The 19,486-nt window shown below is 38.4% G+C and overlaps 1 protein-coding gene across 5 annotated transcripts in view; it reads left to right on the forward strand.

Moving 5' to 3' along the window:
- arhgef10 (Rho guanine nucleotide exchange factor (GEF) 10) overlaps positions 1-19,486 on the forward strand; it is a 63,236-nt gene that overhangs the window by 43,491 nt on the left and 259 nt on the right. For 3 of the 5 annotated variants that reach the window (XM_028437624.1, XM_028437625.1, XM_028437626.1), the window contains 4 exons: positions 405-547; positions 3,661-3,835; positions 13,576-13,698; positions 15,208-15,713. In XM_028437624.1, coding sequence (XP_028293425.1) covers positions 405-547; positions 3,661-3,835; positions 13,576-13,698; positions 15,208-15,713 — 947 coding nt within the window. Of the gene's footprint in view, positions 1-404; positions 548-3,660; positions 3,836-13,575; positions 13,699-15,207; positions 15,729-17,510; positions 18,750-19,486 lie in introns of those variants that run through there. The other 2 variants (XR_003672789.1, XM_028437623.1) reach the window with 2 other exon arrangements.

Genomic DNA, 19,486 nt, shown 5'->3' on the forward strand with positions numbered 1-19,486 from the left:
CCCAGGCACATGTAGAGAGGGGTGTGTAGGAGGTGTGTGTGGGACACAGCTCGCCTCTGACTAATGCCTCACAGCCCATCTATATTCACAGTGAAGAATGCTGGATTCATCAATGGCTACTCGTCCTGTTAGCTGGGAGTTTTAATAAATGAAGATGACCTTTACAGGCGACATTTATAAAGACAGAACGACCACCACCGCCTCATTTATGTCCACTGTGAACTATTCTAAAATCATTATATTAAACTACTTAACCGGATTCCTTTGACTGATTATTATTAAATGTGTTTTGTTCATGCGTTATTTCCCCTTTCTGCATACATTCCACTTATTATGATTGTTAGAAAGACTTGAATATACATTCCATGATGTGCTGAAGTGGCAGATGTGATTTGTTTTTACAGATGGTTTGTGGAACAGTGACAAACCCACATTACTGAAGCTAGGAGTCCTCCCCGTCAAGGCCATGCTGGCTGTGGAAGAGCACATCTGGGCTTCATCAGGTGGTCAAGTGTTCATCATCAGCACCCACACACACTGTATAGAGGTACGCTATGTATGATCCTGCTGGGGCTGCCAGCATAAAGAATCACTGTATCATAAAAGAGATAACGTGTGGGCTAAGTAAACATTCTGTGGTGCCTTCTGTGTAAAATTTGTATTTGTCAAAGTCTTTCACTGTGAGTCACATGGTAAACACTAAAGATTATTGTGCCCCTGCTATTTTTCTGAGTAGGTTTTCAACTGACATCATTTTATTTTGACGCTAAAAATCTTAACTAAAAATCCAACTCTTAAATAACTCTTAACTTAAAGAAAATGCTTCGAATATTTCTGAAATAAAACATTTCGATCTATATATAAAACCAACAAAAAAACAGTCTTTCATTTTTGTTGGCTAAAGTAGGTCTATTAGCCCGGCAGATATAGCATAACTTTGGTTCTGTTGGTTGTAAAAACCTATAATTCACCACTGAGATTTTGGTTCTATGTCAAATAGAATCAAAGTTATGACAAAATATCCAAATTGGCAATACAGAAGGTGGCCATCTTGGATTTCTTGATTTTGAGTGGAAACCATTGGTTTGCCAGCTTGGATCCCATTAAAAATGGATTTAGCATAGTCAGAAACCCCATGTACAAATTTTTATGCTTTTTCTCGTAGTGGACATCTTAGCCTAATATTTCTACATATCTGCCGAGCTGTATTACTATCAAGGTTGGTAAAATAAAAAAAAAAACTGTAATAACAAAAGCTGGTATCCGGAGTTTCTGAGAGAACATCTCGATGTCCTGCCCTCAACAGTTCTACTACCTCCCCTGCCTCTGCCAATCTACCAGAAGCTACGCCGCTATGTTTGTGCATGTGCATTGCAAAACATAACAAAGCTGCATAACTACAAAAACTACACATTTATTGTTAGAGTGCCATAACTTTCGATTAAAACATGTTTATTACTTGTCCATGAGAAATGTCGCCAAATTCAGGTTCGTTCCGAATATTTTTAAAAGCAACAAGTCCCTCCTCCTTTGAAAAGCAGCTCCGAGATAAATTCTGTTGCGGTCACAAAGACGTTTATCCACAAGCTTTGCACCCAGACTTTTCTTTTCTTTTTCAGTTGAAGCTTTATACGTTGGCAATTGTGGAATGGGTAACTGGAGTTTCGGAGCGCTCCTCCATGACGCTATGCTACTCAATGATACTTGTTTGCTGTTGTGACGGTGCACGCACATTCACTTTGATTGACAGTGGCCCGTTCCAGGTCGTCGAAACCTATTGGCTGGGCGAAATCGGCGCTTTCTTGCATTTGTATTGGGGTCTACAGGACGAAGGCGGGACTTATATACATTCATGTACTGTATATGAATGACCACTGGCAGTAGCACCATAGTAAAAAACTAGTTAGGTATTTTTTTGCATTTTAAAAGAATGATACATAAACATAGATTTCTCAGAAACTCCGGATATCAGCTGTTTTGATAGCTGTTCATCGATTCATGCTTTGAGAAGAAAAAGGCACCATATGAGATTCATAATGAAGAACATATACAGCATAATTAAATGGTTAATCTAAATCTGAGACATTAGCTCACAGACCTGAGGAAATCCCAGCCAGGTGTGAGAAATTAACATTATCCAGCTGTTTGTTTCCAAATTTCCCCCACAATTAATTCAACATGTTGAGCAAGAAGCTAAACACACTTTGAGCCAGGTGTAAAATTATATATATATATATTTCTGTTATTTTGGATTTGTTTTCTTCATATTGTAGAATATTGCTGTCATAGTTTACAGTATATGTGGCCTGACCTGAATTTGAGAAGTGAAGCACCTGCCGACAGGCCAGGAATAGTGCGGTTCCTGTGACATACACTCACTCATAATCAGTTAAGCCTCATTAAGCTCATTATGTCGGACCACCTGCTTGTCTCGCTCTCCTTGTTTCACTGATGACTTGCAGTTGGAATTATAGAGCTGTGAATTAACGTCAAGACAGTTCTGAAATCCAACAGGGAGGTGGGGAAACGTAATGATTTATAAAGGCATCATTTAAAAACACTTCAAATTAGCCAAATATAAATGTGTGTTACATGTGAAAATATGAGGTAAAAACCTCACGTTGTCTATTCTTCAAGCCAGAGTTTTGAGAAAATGTCAAAATCTTAACCTGCGGGTGTGGTTAAATTACATAATTACAGCTCAGTCTGTTTGTTTCGTGCAAAGTTACAGTTGCCTGAAACTACAATATTTATATCATATGTCATAATATTCTTCTACAGGCCACTCAGACACAACAGCACTTGTGCTGCTGTAGTCTAAACTTTTTTTTATGGTTTTTAAGGTTTTATGGTTGTTGTTTTTTATTCTTTAGTTTGTAGTCACACACAAACGTTACCAACTAAAAACATGTAATAAACACAACAGGGTTCATATTTCCATTTAAACCGAATATATATTAGTTTTATATAATAAGTATATCTTACAAAGACATTAATTTTGTGTATTTTCCACAAGATGTGCTCCCATTGTCTCAAAGCATGTGGGTTCGATTACATGGAGCTTTAGAACTTAGAAATTATTACTGTAGTAAAATATGTGATTTCATGTTTTTTTTAAGTTTGAAGTGAGTTTTGAAGAAGAATAGTCACATTTTCTACCTTATTTAATTGAATTTTGTTGCGATGTGTGGGGCCCTGATGAAAATCTTTCATTCTTCAATGCGGGGTGCAACAGAAAAAGTTTCAGGAAAAACTGGTCTTAGTGATTGAGTCCTGCTTGTCTAGTTCCCTCAAGCTGCAACTCTGATATGGATAAGTAGGTGTGGAAAATAGGTTGATGGGTTATTATATTGGTTGTGTAATTTAATCACTAAAATAGACATGTTTCCTCTTGTTTGCCTAAAAAGAATTCAAAATTAGAGTCCTGTCCTGCAAAGGGCTGTAGTCTATAATTTCATGTCTACAAACCATGTCAAAGTGCATTGGTTTCCTTTTTACAGTTTAGTGTTCTAGGGTTTGGGGGTCAGGCATGACTACAGCCCTTTAGGATTGTAGAACAAAGATTTTCAGACCCAAATGTTATATTTACTCATAAGATCATACAATATTTCTGTGATATCTAGTGGAATAAAAGCATCTCTCCACACTGTCATCATCCAGAGTCAACTGGAAGCCCACCAGGAGGAGGGCATGGTGGTGTCCCACATGGTGGTGGCAGGTGTTGGCATCTGGATTGCTTCCAGCTCTGGTTCCACGCTGCGCCTCTTCCACACGGAGACCTTACAGCACCTGCAGGACATCAACATTGCCACTACTGTCCACAGCATATTGCCAGGTAAAGCATGATTTAACATTTTTTTATTAGCATTAGCATCAATTAAAAGACAACCAATGTGTTTTCTTAAAGGTCCCATGTTATGCGATTTTTCTCCATTTGTTCTTAGAACCCCATAAACATAGTATTTGAGGTTTATTTTCCCAAACTCGCCTGAGTTTTAGCCTCTGAAAAGTCACTTTCTGAGCAACTCTACACAAACAGGCTGATTTGCGGCCTACGTATGCATATTTATGAATGGGCGTGTCTATAGACGGGACACTGACTTCCTCCTGACATAGGGCCAGAGGATGGCCCGCCCTTCTCCCACCCACTCTGTAGCCGACCTCATGCTGCTTTATAAGCACGACAGAGCGTGGGGGCGGGGTGTTCGCCGGTACATACATAGCACTGCGTGAAGAACGCTGACATGCTCACCTCCATGGGCGTGTCTGTTTACATGTCAATCACGGCAGAGAGCTTCCTGGAGGCGCGGCTTCTCCAGCTCAGTGCCGCGTCAAATTCATCATCAAAGTGGGAACACGTCATCAAGTTGGAGCGAGGTGTTTGGGCTCACCCTGCAGTAAGAAAGGAGCAAATCACCCTCTAACTAACGATTGAGGGAATCAATGAAAAAAAACACTTTGAACATGTATGAAGCCCAAATAACACTTTTATCATGTTTAAAGTACAGAAAAGTCGATTTAGCGTAACATGGGCCCTTTAAAACTCTACATTATTACTCAAAACTAATAGCAGAGGAGGGTTGGCAGTTTAAATCTCACTCTAATTAAAGCATTATTGTTGAGTCCTTGGGCAATACACTTTGCCCACATTTCCCCTTAGGGGCGTGACCATGTCATGATAAATTAACAGGATTGTGAAATTTCTGGAAAAGTTATGGAATGAAAAGTCATGGAATAATTTAACTGTTTTGGAAATATAGCCTAATTTATTTCAATGTTTAAAATATATTAAACCCCAAAGATGTTTTAGAACACCCTAATTTTTCCAGTTATTTATTGCAATTCAAGCCCTGAAAGTCCAATTGAATAGCTTACCCAAAACTGAAAAATAATGCACATTTCAGAATGATACAAATTGGCCTTTTTCAGGGAACACAAAGTGGGCTAACAATTTAAAGCTGTTCTGCAGCAAAGAAGGTTGAATCAGCCTTGAAAGCTGGTGCTACTAATTCCTACAAGTGTTACTTCCAACCCCCTCTGTCTGCATAAATGCAGCGTTGGAACACTGTACTTTGATGAGTCAAAAGTTTAGAATACATTTTGGTCTATAAATTCATTACATTTAAGAGTGCAATGACATAGTAAACTGAATCATTTTCAGTAAAAAACTGGAAAAAGTGTGGTGTTCTAAAACTTTTGAGGAGTAGTGTATCTCAAAGTGATGTTAAGCAAGTCCCTTAACCCTAACACCTTGTGTTGTACATCAGTTTGGATAAGCGTGTCTGCTAATTCAGTTGTAATTTTAATATTGTATAATGAAACACGCTAGCACTTAGTTTGTTGTTGTTTAATGTTACATCCAATAGCTGATGCATGTGAACACACCTCATCTTTAGATGACCAACTACGCACGCACAAAATGACAGGGCTAGTGAGACAATGTCTGCACTCTGTGAAAGGTCCAACCATAAACTAGTCTGGGCTTGCTCGAAGTTGGGTTGTTAAAATAAAGTGTGGGATGCTTCTTTGATTTACCGTGTTCTGGTATGGGAATCATATTATTTTAGAGAGCTGTGTAACAGTTCAGTGAGATCTGAGGTTGTTTGACCAAACATCCGTTCAGTTCTTTTTACTTCCCACTCTTTGCAAACTTGGATAAGCAGATACAGTATTTTAATGGATAATAGGATTATAAATGTCATTTTTACAATTAGCTACTGATTATCCTCGAAAAGAACCCAGGATTAGAAGTGAGATGAAATGTACGCTTAGGAATTCTTTGCCATTTTGGTTAATCACCAAACTAATTCTTTTAAACAGATTTGTATAGACTCTAAATCCCAGCACACTTTACTTTAGAGTAAAGTGTGCTGGGATTGATCTCCCCTGAAAAGGAATTTTATCTTCCCTTACGTCATTTCACATCATTGTACACCTTTAGATCTTAATCTGTCATTAACAAACGGTAATAACAGAGTTGACAGACTGCAGTAGTGCCAGAAACGGACCGTTGAACACTGAAAGAGTTTAGTGTGCAAAGCAAACCTTTGAAATACTTTGTATTCAACAAATATGTTTAAATCTATTTACACTCTAAATTAAATCATTGGGTTTTTTTTCGTGTCCTGAGTGGTTTAGTTTCCATGGCAATATCTATCAACAGAAAACTGATTTACTATCAGGAAATACTTTAATGACTGTGTAACCAGGTTGTGATGCCAAATTTGCATTGGAGAAGGACAAAGATGAAAAGATTTGCAGTGACGGTGAATGAGAGCTCATTCATTGCTAAAGTCATTACAACAACCTGCAGATTACACTGGTTTATATCAATAATACACATTCATGGGTGCTCTTTTATTTGGTCACTATGCACTGAAGATTCCCCTGCTGACTGAGTTTGTAAGGCAGGGTCCACCATGTACCGGCTGCCAGTCCATTAGAAAATGAACTGACAGAGATAGACAAGAGAGAAAAGGAAAAGGTTTCCCTCCACTAGTTAATTTACAGATTTTATTTCACCAAATTTGCTTAATTTGAAAGTGTTGGTGAGATGGATAATAAAAGAATATGGATAAAAATGGGACATTTTTAATTGGACCCTGACAGCTTCTGTGCCTTAACTTTAAAACAGGATTTTATTCTTTTGTTTATTGCTGCTGGAGGCGATAACTCGCATTTCTTTTATAACCCCAATAAAGACAAAGTGTGCGCCTCAAAGGTCAGTAAATCGAAGGTATTTCTTCTGAAAAACTATGGAATTTACTCACCACAAAGTTAGAAATTGCTGCTCAAAAGTTTGTCAACAAACCCATTGTTTATGGTGGAGTCAATAACAAAGGGTCAGTGTGACTTGAACGTTGTGGAAAGTTTCACACATTGCATTGTGGGATTGGGAATCCCATAGAAGAATGCAAAGGTGGTGCCAAAGTGGAAAAGTTTCTTTAAGAAGTGTTTTTACAAATAATCAACATCTACCATTGTTTTATCTGCGAAGAAAAAAATAAAAAAAATCAGAAATGTCACTTAGGCAGTGTTTTTTGGGGGCATGTGATTTATCGTTCTCAGAAGTAATATGGTCGAGTTACGGTAATGTTGCTGTTGTTTGAGTCAGTTCTGTGTGGAATTGTGGTGTTACTCTAAAACTCATTATCAGTCGCCTATGAGTGCAGGCAACTCATAATGAGTCGCCTGCTTTCACACAATCTCTAGGCATCATTAGCGGCTCTTTCTCATTAGCCTACTTCTGTGTGTAGATTTAATCGTTGGATTTTTTTTTATTATTATCATAGCCACAGCCACAGGGTATTAATGACACTAATAAAGTGACCTTAATAAATTGTATTTAGCCTTAACCCTTTGAAGAATCCTCAGTTTGGAAAACTGAGGCACATTTGTTTGTATAGCGCATTTCATACACAAGGCAACTCTTTTTTTTAAATATATTTTATTGCATTAATTAACAAACAAAATGTAATTTCGACAGACTGTCATGCATTTTTTTTTTTTTAAATGTGTAAAACAAAACAGAACAGAACAAACAAAGAAAACAATGCACAAAAAAAACACATAAAACAAAATTGGGAATAAATAAAAAGAGTAAATTTTATTCAATTTTTGCAAGTTATCTCAAATTTTTAATGTTATTTTTTTCATCATCTAAAGTTTTCTCTACCATTCTCAACCAAAGATTTATTTTTTGGTTGAAATTTGTTCTTTCCATGTTGTGTCACCTGGTTCATGGCTGCAACGCACACAACATTAAGGAGTGTGATATCCACCTTGTTTATTATTAATAACTAGTGCAGTGCCCGTAGGAAGTATGTATTGCTATAGAAAAGTGGGAGGGTAAGTAGCTTTCATGAATGGCCAAATGAGGTTGTGTTTGAAGGTGGGACATCATCACTGTAGAGGCAGGACTGATGACATCATCACTGTAGAGGTAGGACCAATGAGAGACGTTTAGAAAGAGAGTTGTGACATCTCCGTTCACGCCAATGGGACCATTTTTTTTTACAGCCATGGCGGTTCAAGGAGCCTCACAATTGTTACCGGAAGTGAGCAGTTGACTATTGCAGCGCAATGGAGCTAGAGTGGAGTAGACGGTTTGTGATGCACATTTAAACATTTAAATAATCATATTGGATATTATTTTTATCATTATTATTATTATTAGCATATCTAAACCCATTACATGTGCATTATTAACTAATTATTAATTCATTAATAATACATTATAAACGTGTGCATATGACGGTGTACTGTCTAAATATAAATCAATGCAGTTATTGACGACAAATTTCCTAAAATCCGTTATGTCACTCGGAATCAATGGATTTGAATTGCCGCCAATAACTTCCAGGAACTATTTGAGTCTATTTTGAACTTTCGTTGTCGCAACTCTCCCTCTAAATGGCTCTGGGACCAATGTTCCAATGTTCTAACTGATGACGTCATCACTGTGGAGGTAGTACTGATGACATCATCACTGTAGAGGTAGGTCCAATGTCTAATGTAAAGTTTGTCGCAACTCCCCCTCTAAACTGCTCTTGGGACCAAAGTTCCAATGTTCTAAATGATGACATCACTGTAGAGCTAGGACTAATGACATCATGAGGTGGGCCGTGGGGGTAAGGCGTCCAAACAAATCTGACTTCGCACACCCTTGAACCAAGCAGCAGCCATGTTGAAACTCTCAGGTCAGTCTGATCCTGATCCGCAGAGATATTTGAGGAACACACACACGGACACACATACAGACAGAGATTCCTTGCTTTTATAGAGATAATCCGGTAAAGTATTCTAATTTCAGATTTTGATGTAGTTCTAAGATATTTGTCAGAAGGCAAAACTCACAAGACAACTCATTGCTGTAGAATGCAGTATTACTATCTGCTGTCAGAGTTGCTAGGATCCCTTTGGTCCTATATTGGTTTAATCAATGTGAGCTCTGATGAAAGAATGCAGTTTGGCTGAGAGGCAAAATAAACAAATGCTGACGAAAGAACCGTTGACACTTTCAGCTTTTTTTGTTTCCTTTGTAACAAACTTTTTGTTTTATACTTTTGCTGTTGGTAGCAAAAAGCTCTTAGAAAAGGCCCTTGCAGAAGCAAATTATTAACCTCATGTTTACTCAGGAATACCCTAATTGCAGGAAAAATGTCAATGATGACCCATTGCACACATTCTTCAAGGGAAGGCCCTGCCAGTGTTTACAGTTACACGTGGAAGTACTCTTTGTCTAACAGATGTGAATGATAAAACCAACCCTCATTGACTAATGGAATCCATGCAACCATAGAGGAAGTCGGTCCTGGGACAGACCCCAAGATATGAAGGCTTTCTATCGTCTGAGTTCAGCCACAAAGTGCTCACTTCCTCTGATAGCAACAGAGACTTAGTGGGCCGTCAATAACGATAGCTGATGTCAAAGGGTTTTATTCTTGACTTCTTTAGATCACCAAATGCTGTTTCGTATCACTTTACATACTGCAGCTATGTTACAGATGGCTTCTAACTCGTGTTCCTGCATCAACTGATGTAATTTGAAGTACCAGCTTTACTGTTCAGAAATGGACTGGCTGCAATCAAAGAGAAACTAGGGTTCATCTGCAGCTATTATTCTTGAGCGCTTCCTTGTTATTGGACAAGCTTAAAATCAAGCATCACAATGATTTCCGATGACCCAGGACGGTCCCAATAATATACATCGTTGAGCAAAGAATGAATGTATTAAACAATAGCAGAACAGAATCAAAAAAGGCGGTGTCTAAAGTGTGAATGCCTCTGTCAGTGGGGCAGTGTTTTATGTAGGAAGTGCTCCTGGTAGAAATATTCTCCTCGTGTTCATGCATGTTCCAGCCATTCTGCTACCTCTTGTCTTTGCAGACTGTAGTCCTTATCCAAACACTAATCAAACAACCAGGCAATATCCATTCAAATAAGTCATTTTCAGAGTCCAAATGGAGTCATTCAGAGCCTTTTTGTTTGTTGTTGTTGTTTTTCTATTTCTTTTATAATGTTTTTAAAATACGGAATTGTATCATTAAAACTGTGAAAACAATCAAATCTTCAGAAATCATGCCACATCCACTACATATTGTTCTCCGATGATGTCTATTGGTGGTTTTACTCATGGATAGTATTTTTTCAAGTAGGCTTTCATTTGGCTTGGTTTGATTTCCCATTGCAGACCAAAACCACTTTGTATCTCATGCAGATGCTACCGCAAACTTTTTCCCCAGACCATAACACCAGAAAGATACAGTGTCATACTGCTGGTTTATTGAATTTCCTATCTTATTGAGCTCCACTTCTGCTATTATAACTGGAACTGTCATTTTTTTATTCATTCTCACCATTCTCAAGGTAACATTTCCCAGCACTAATATTTTTTTTTTTTTTGCAGCAAGAGTTCCACAATTACCTCAGAAAAACTGTTATGTAGTGCAAGAAAATCTGAGGTGCTGTTGTTGTGGTACCATCGATGGAAACCACTGGTTTGATTTGACCCATTTTGTCTGTGGGTTTGTTAATTCCTATAAATGTTAACCAAGATTCAGAAAAGAAGACCAGAGGTTGTTTTAATTGATCCACTGAATTCAAGGGTGCCGTCACACCTGCCAAAATGAGGTGGTCTGCCTAAGGAACTGAACTGTGGTTCTTTTTAATTCGCACCAAAGAGAACTGGTGTGAAAGCTCTCATAGCGGTGGTTTGATGGCCAGTTACTGAGGTTCTAGTATCTAGTTGTTCTTTGTTTGCTGCTCTGTGACCTAAATATTCAGCCATGCATGGCCTAATGTGAGACAAACATGGGGTGAAGGGGTGGTGGAGGGGTGGTGGGCCCATAAATAACACCTTCAGTTGTTCTCACAAATACTCATAAATAAACATCCAATCGAAAGAGAATGGGTTGATAACATACAATGACTGTGAAGGTAAGATGTGTGTTAGTTGTGCTCTTAAATCCTCCCCAAAAAGGTTCATTGACATTGAATTCAGGGATATTTTGTTGTTAGAAATGGATTTGAACATGACCTTATATAAAAGAACAATGTAGTTCAGACCAAGGCCGACTTCCTACATGTACATCTAACCTCCCAAAGGTAATCTGCTACATGAGATAGGATCCTGATGGAGATCAGACCTAATAGCTCAGAAAAGGAAGTGGTGCACAGGCCATTATAAAACCTCAACCACAATAGTGTCTTATGATTCACCCTGGAGTTCTCAACAAAGTTGTTGTTCGATTCGGGCAACCATGGAGCAGTGGTAGAGTGAGTCGTCCGATAACTGAAAGGTTGGGGGTTCTAATCCTGCTCTATCCAAGTAATTGTCATCGTGTCCTTGGGCAAGGCACTTTACCCACATTGTCTCTTATGAAAGGGTTTGAATTGTGCATGAATGTTGATGGTGGTCAGAGAGGCTGTAGGAGTGAAATGGCAGGGCACCTGTGGCTCCATTGTAGCTTACCACCACCCGTATGATTGATGTGAGTGCGTGGTATGAATGAATAATGGTTTCTGTAGCACTATATAAATCCAAGCTATTAGTGAGGATGCAGGAGGCCTCCTCACTATTGTTATGTGTTATTTCTTCCGTCTTCGTTAACTCCTCCTACACCGTTTGTCTGATTGTGACAAATAAGCGATCAAAAAATACAGAAAGTTCCCGACATTTATGCTGGTACTTTTATCATTTGGAACTTTTTAAAACTTTTTTACTTATTACATTTTTCCTTTCCCATTCATTTCTATTGGAAATTTCAGCTTTTTCAACCAATTTTTACCATTCAACCTTTAACATGGTCAGCTTTAACCCATTTCAACTTTTGTCAACTTTTTCAACCTTTTTTTCAACCTTATTGCTAATGTTCAGCTATTGCTATGTTAATGCTTAGTTAATGCTATTGCTAGGTTAATGTTAATGCTAGGGTAGTGCTGATGCTCAGTTAGTGCTGGTGCTAGGTTAATGTAATTGCTAGGTTAATGCTATTGTTAGTCTAATGGAATGTTAATGCTGTGCTAAAGCTAATGTTAATTCTAAAGTGAATGCTAGTTAATACTAATGCTAGCTAATGCTAAAGCAAATTTATGCCAATGCTAACGCTAAGCTAAGGCAGTGCTATGCAGGCTAGCACCTGCATCCCAATATTCTAGTTATTATTGATTCAGTGGACAAACAATATAGGGTGACCAATCCATCTTTTAGTGGTTAATCCAGCAATGGAGGATTCTTCACACTGGTGTCTACGTCCCTGCTGGACATTGTGCAGGGAGCTCAACAGCAACTGCAGCCACTGTGGATTCAGAAACATCCTAATTACACAGAGCATTAGAGTAGGACACGCTTAAGAAAAGGACTCGGCCACTGATTACAAACAATGTGCTGATCCAACTTTTTTTGGCATTGGAGGAATAGCTCAAAGAAACTATTTTGGGGGTATTTTTCGTTTGCTCCTTGATCCTGCAGTTGGTTGTCGGGACAAAGTGCAGATCAAAGTGGAGCTCAGTGCAGGATCAGGCCTAGAGTCGGGCCATGTTGATGTTCACTTTGGGTTTATTTTAGTTCACCCTCTGGGCGGGGAACTCCAAATATTATGAAAGAAGGAAGTTGAGCAAGGCCCCCAACTGGTAGTCGGTGTGTTTCTTCGGACATTGGGCCCTCATTAAAAGCACATGTGGGTAAGATCCGGGGGCCTCGTCTACCACTGTACTTTGCCTACCAATCTGGCAGCGTTCTGAGAATCGTGGCAGTGTGGCGTGTGTAGTCCTCATGAAGGGGTCAGCTCTAGTGAGGAGGGGTCAGGCAGATAGACTGGCAGTAATTTTTCTCAAAGCCCAAGAGGATTACTTTGAAGCAGGAAATTCAAGTCAAGCTGTTACAGCAGTAATGACTCATGACAGTCTTGCCTCCCACATAGCAGAACTGGAAAGACAGTTTTTGTAAAAAGCCCAGATTCGTCCTTAAATCATAAAATATCTGATGAAAATGTCTGGCTCCAAACTTTTTGCTGCATCACTGTTCTCTGAATAAGCTCCTTTGTAGGGATGACATAGAATAGGTGCCAATCTTCACATAATAAGTCTGGTCTACCAGCACGCTTTACTTTATCTGTATCCATGCTAAAAGGTGCTGTTAAAATAACAAAAGCAGTAGCTTTTATTGTCCAGAACTGCTTTACTTTACTGTTGCTTCTTTGACAAAGAGGAGAAGAAAAAGGTCAGCTCACTGTCCTGTTATAACACTCGTAAATTTTATGAATAGAAGCAAAATTGCTTCCCTAATTACAACATCACGCTTCACTCATTCAGTTACGCAACACTTTTGTGTTTGTTTGTTTGGCTGCAATAAGACCATAAAGGCTCATTTTTTCCCCCAAGTGCTGACTCTTGAAAAGAACTGCTTTAATCCAGGCTTCACTTGCTGTTTCTCTGGAGACAGACAGGCTGTGAGCTGCAGAAATGTTAGCAAATACTACATCACACACATTATCCAGGCCTGCTGAGCTGTCTTTACAGAGATTGAATTCATGCAGAGCTGAATTTGTGTTGCGTTTCTTTCTCTTGTTTCAGGGAACCAGAGAGTATCAGTCAGCAGTTTACTGGTTTGCCATGGACTGCTTCTGGTTGGCACCAACTTGGGAGTGACGGTGGCGCTCTCTGTCCCCAGACTGCAGGGCATCCCTAAAGTCACAGGTGACACCAAACGACCGTGATCGGCGTAGCCCAACAACATGCCACACAGACACTTGCTAACTGTGTCATCTGTAAACTTAGCATAAATTCAACCTTTTTAGACAATCAGGCCAAACATTTTTCTTTTTCTTTACTTGAGCCAAAATAGTTAAATTAATATTGTGTTAAGAGTCATTTCCATGACTTTAAATTAACAGTACACAAACTTTTTACTCTCACAATTCAACGGAAATACAGTGACTTCCAGTTGCACAAACATAACATCGATATGTTCAGGAAAAGACAAAAGTTTTAAGTTTTTAGAATCGAAATCAGTTTTATTTGCCAAGTACAGTTTAAAAACAATACAAGGAATTTAGCTTGGTGGATGGTGCGAAGAAGAAAAAAAACAAACCAGAAACACTAATAATAATAATATTGTTATACAATTGTTATACAGTCGCACTGTTTGGTTGCTACTGTATTTTTTCCTAATGTTACACACAAAACTACAGCCGTGACGTACTATTGGCCCTGAACGCCTCTTAGACAGACATGTGCTGGCAGGCATGTGCTCTGCTAACATGCTGATCTCATTCTACATTTTTTTTAAAAAGCGATGAGAATGCAGATTTGGCCTGAACTTAGTGCTGGCTCAGATTGGAGCTCATCCAGTCTTGAGTTCAGTATTTGAGTTTTTACAAGGGCTTTGACCTTTTTTTTTCTTTTGCAACCTTTTTCATTGCATCAGTTCCTGATATATCCATAATGTATACATCTATGGACACAGATCTTAAAGTTAAATTTACTTCAATTGAACAATGCAATCATAATATTCTTGATTCATTTTGCACATTGTTAGCACTCAGTGAGGAAAATAATAAACACAAATTTTAGCAGTGTTGTCATTGATTCAGTTATATACCAAAATCCATTTTAACTGGGAAACGTTGCTTCTCTTGTCAAATATTGTTATGCGAATAATCGAGATGAATTACCATGTCCATAATTAATTCGATTCATTGGTGACACTTTACTAGAAGTTTTATACATAAGTGCTGAGATTACGCTGTCATTATCATGACATGACACCTGTCATTATCATGACATGACACCTGTCATTAGCATGAATATGGCATCATGAATGCTGTCATTAAGTGCCATTTGTTACCCTAACCACTGACCCCTAACCCTACCTAACACCACTAGATCCCTCCACCTAACCCCAAAAAATGCCAACATAGCTCCAAAGGTGTCATAATTTAGTGAACACTCAATGACAGCCTTCATGACACCTAATTCATGCTAATGACAGCGTAATGTCAGCCTTATGTATAAAACTTCAAGTAAAGTGTAAATAATAAAGTGTAAAATAGAGTCCCACCTCTAGTTTTTACCTTTAAAAATATATATAATTTGTTGGCCAATGAGAATGGTTTAAAATCCATATTTAAAGTTGTATTTTTATCTATTTAGGGGTTTATAAAAGAAAAATCTCAGTTGTTTAAAGAGTAATGTCCAATCTCTCAGGTCGTGGGATGGTGTCCTTCCATGCTCACAACGGACCGGTGAAGTTCCTCACCATGGCTGCTGCAGTGTGTAACAGGCTTTCTGGCCCCCCACCCTCCACCTCCTCCCCCTCACGCCAGCAAAGGGACTCGGAGGATCCGGAGAGCACCCAGCAGCCTGCAGACTCGGCTCCGGTTCCCCCTCAGGTGCGCGGCTTGTGGTTGGGAGAGGTGGGCTGCACCACCATGGCCCTCCAGGACTCCCAGTGCTCGTCCTCCTGCAGCTCCCTGACTCTCTCTCATGCTTCTCTGGAGCACAGTCCTGAGGACGGAGCCCTTTACGATGTGCTCCACGACCCAGCTCATCATCAGCGAGGCCGGCGTTCCAGCAGGGTGGACGTCAGCTCTCTGCTGGTGGTTTCTGGAGGTTTGGGTCATCGTAGGGTCAACAAAAAGACCAAACAATCCAGACATGAAGACACCACGTCCACCATCATGATCTGGCAGATCCCGTTACTCAACATGTGATACGGCAACAGGATGGTGGGTTGGTTTACACTGGTGTTTCACTGATACAATGATATAGTAATGATAATTGTACTTAAGCTGTTAATAATGAAGGTAATGTGGGCTGTTTGCTACCTAATAAACCCTATTATTTCCTTGATGAAATATAATATGATTTTGATTGTCATACGCCTCATTAAAACTGTGATTTACGTCATTTCGCAGAAGATTAAGCCTGAAATAATGTATGAGGTTATGTATAGTTACTACTGAGCTTTCTTCAATTCTTGCTTAGTCTCGCCCACTCCATTAAAAGTCTGAGTTTTGGGTTTCGTCAGAGTTACGTCCCATGTCCCGGTCGATTTCCCCCAAACCATTGATTTCTCCCCGTTTTTTACAAGCTCAGTCTCTTTTCTTCCGTTTTTTAAGAAATGAACTTCTGTTGCCAATGACAGAAAAGACCCTGAAAGCAGCAGCGCATTTCGCTTAAAAACTGTGAGCTGTCAATCACGGCAGTTGCCATAGTAGCGCTTGCAATATAAACCAATTAAATAGCTCAAAAGTCTTCCACGCATTTGCAACTCAATGCTGATTGGTTGATGGCATTGACGATATTAAAAAAAACCTTCTCAATGAAGACAATACAGTGTATAAAATTCTATACAGTTAAAATAGTATCAAATAATTTTTTGAGTTGATGGATTTAAAGGGCTACAAAAAATAACAAGAATTTGATAACAAATGATCATGTTGGTCAACATATGCTACTTGCTAATTTCTCGCAGCATACTGTATCAAGCATGCATATTAAGCCGGCATGTTGGCCATTAAATAAATCTTTCCCCACACAAATAAAGTCCAGAATAGTCTTTTTGTTAGTTTAATTATCTTACCAGGTATTTAAAACTTAAGGTTAGCCACAGGTTTTTTCATTACTTTTGTTGAACAGAAATTATATTAAAAAAATCATGTGTGTATTTGCACTGTATATGTTTATAGTATTCTTACATAATGAAAAGTGAAGGAGGGGTAGGCACCTATAAGTTCCTTGAACTTCTGCCTACTCCTTTTGAGCACTTTTCCCCTTTAACTACGTGTTATGTATTGTACATAAAATGTGTTTTTTTTTTTATGTCGCTCAAATAAATTACTTTTTTTTTTAGCTTAACCAATTGTTTTTTTATCGTAATTTTATCTGAAGTTAATGTCATTAATCATCAATACCCTCTGTAAGAAATGATTCATTATTTTTCTTTTTTTTTTTTAAGCTACAGGGAGCCATTACAAAAAAGTCAAAGAGGCCACATGAAGCTCCAGAGCCTCAGGTTGCAAACCACTGACCTAGTGTTTCTGTATTTAGAACATTAGATCTAAACTGTGTCCCCCATGCATCAACTAAATAAACTGAGCTCCTACGACCTACATCCACTGAGCAGCAGAAATAGAGCAGGGAAACGGGCGTGGATCAATGCTACACTGTAGCCAATTGTAAACATAAAACTGGAGTTGTTTTGTCTTGCCGTGACACAGCTGACGTTTCTCCTTGCTGTGTTCGACAATTTATCCTGCAGTTCTGCACTATAAGGAAAACATTGAACTGCAGTCCTGGAGGTAACCTGATTTTCATCGTTTAGAAGCAGCTTTACTTCAAAATAACCGTGTGCATGCAAAAAAAAAAAAAAAACAGAGAAATAAGGCTGCCATCCTTCAGGAACAGAACAAATAACTCGTAGAAGCAGGAGCCATAATTACAGATGAAGTGAAGTGATTCAAATTGCTATAAGTAACCAAATAATCTCTGATTATTCTCTTTTTCAGGTCAAACAGAAGTGATGCACGGATCCCACATGAAGATCTCCAAACACTTGAGCATAAAACATGTGATCGACACATTGATCTTCTTCTCTTTGTTAAACCAATACTGTATCGATTGCTTCCCAACATTCCAAGAAGGATCCAGAAGAGTAAAAAAAATTTATTAGTAATGATGGGCCAGAGTTGAATACACTGTAAAGTCTTCTGTTGAACATTCTGATGCGTGTCGTTACGCTCCAGTGTTTGCTTCACATGTTTTTTTTTTTTTACAGCAGCGTCAAACATGTATCACACATCAGTGTTTAAAAAAGATGTGCCTGAGAAGTGTGGACGGAGATCATAGATGGACGTGTGTGTGTGTGTGTCTCATGTTTGTATGTGGAGAGACCAGAGAGAAGGTGATTCTATGGAAATCAGTTCCCAACCAAAGCAGCTCGTCTGTTAAACAGTTAAAGAGGATCTAATAAAGGATGTGAACATGTACCGACTGATCTAGTATAGACTTTGGTAAGAAGCTCTGGCTGGCCAGGTTTCCATTCACAAAGGGGAGAATGATGTGTTATCATGATGAGACAAACTTCTTTGTTATTGTTGTGGTTTTTTTATACACTAATCCTTTCATATACGTTTTGTCTGTAATCAATAACTGAATATTTTTTAATAACATTTGTTCTACTCGTCTATATTAACATGTCCAGGAACATCCAGCAGAATTGTAAAGTATTATTCTTACAATGCGTGTAGGCTGTTTTTTTATTACTGTTATAACACTTTATTTTAACTTATTATCAGTCATTTTTCTGGAAACTGCACATTTATCCTCAAGGTAGAACATTGACATGAGAAAAACAATGTTTTTGTAAAGCAACGATATTGGAGTTTTGTTCTGTTGAAGTCAAGGAGTGTTCAAAGAGAAACAAAGAGATGTAATGAGCGTCTATGTGCCTCCTTTCTTTCTTTTCACTCTAAAGCTCATTCTCTGCTATGATTGTGTGCAGCCATCAGGACGTACATGCTCGGACTAGTAATGTGCCCGTAAGGCCTCAGGAACTGAGTTTGATACAACTCGACCAGGATTTCTCCTCAACAAAAGGGGTCAAGGCAGTTTCTCTGCTGTGACGCCCACCATCACTGTTACACAACGTTTGTTCACCGTATTGTTTGGAATTATATCAGAAAACTTCCCACACAACAACCCATGGCTCCTCTCAGCAATATTAAATATCACAGCAGATATTTATACACTGGATAATGTTTATTGAGCAATGTATATGCTTGGTTTTTGCTACTGCTACGCTAATGCTTATGCTAGGTTAATGCTATTGCTAGGCTAATGGCAATGCTCAGTTATTGTTAATGTTATTGCTAGGGTAATGTTAATGCTAGGTTAGCATTAATGTTAAGCTAATGCTAGGTTTATGCTAATGTTAGGTTAATGCTAATGCTAGGTTTATGGCGTTACTGCTAGGTTATTGTTATTGCTAGGTTAATGCTAATGCTATGTTTTTGGCATTACTGCTAGGTTAGTGCTAATACTAGGTTAATGTTATTGTTAGGTTAATGCTAATGCTACGTTAATGTTATTGTTAGGTTAATGCTAATGTTTGGTTTATGCTAACGTTGGCTTAATGCTATTGCTAGGCTAATGCTAGGTTTATGCCGTCACTGCTAGGTTAATGCTAATATTAGGTTAATTTTATTGTTAGGCTAATGCTATGTTAATGCTATTGTTAGGTTTATATTAATATTAGGTTAATGCTATTGGTAGGTTAATGCTATTGTAATACTATTGTTAGGTTAAAGCTATTGTTACATTAATGCTATTGCTAGGTCAATGCTATTGTAATATTATTGTTAGGTTAATGCTAAGTTTATGTTAATGTTAGGCTAATGCTAGAGTATTGCTAATGCTACGTTAATGCTAGATTAATACCAATGCTAGGCTAATGATAATGTTATATTAATGCCAATGCTAGGTT

This window comes from Gouania willdenowi, chromosome 22 (assembly GCF_900634775.1).
Source record: "Gouania willdenowi chromosome 22, fGouWil2.1, whole genome shotgun sequence".
Lineage (NCBI taxonomy): Eukaryota > Metazoa > Chordata > Actinopteri > Blenniiformes > Gobiesocidae > Gouania > Gouania willdenowi.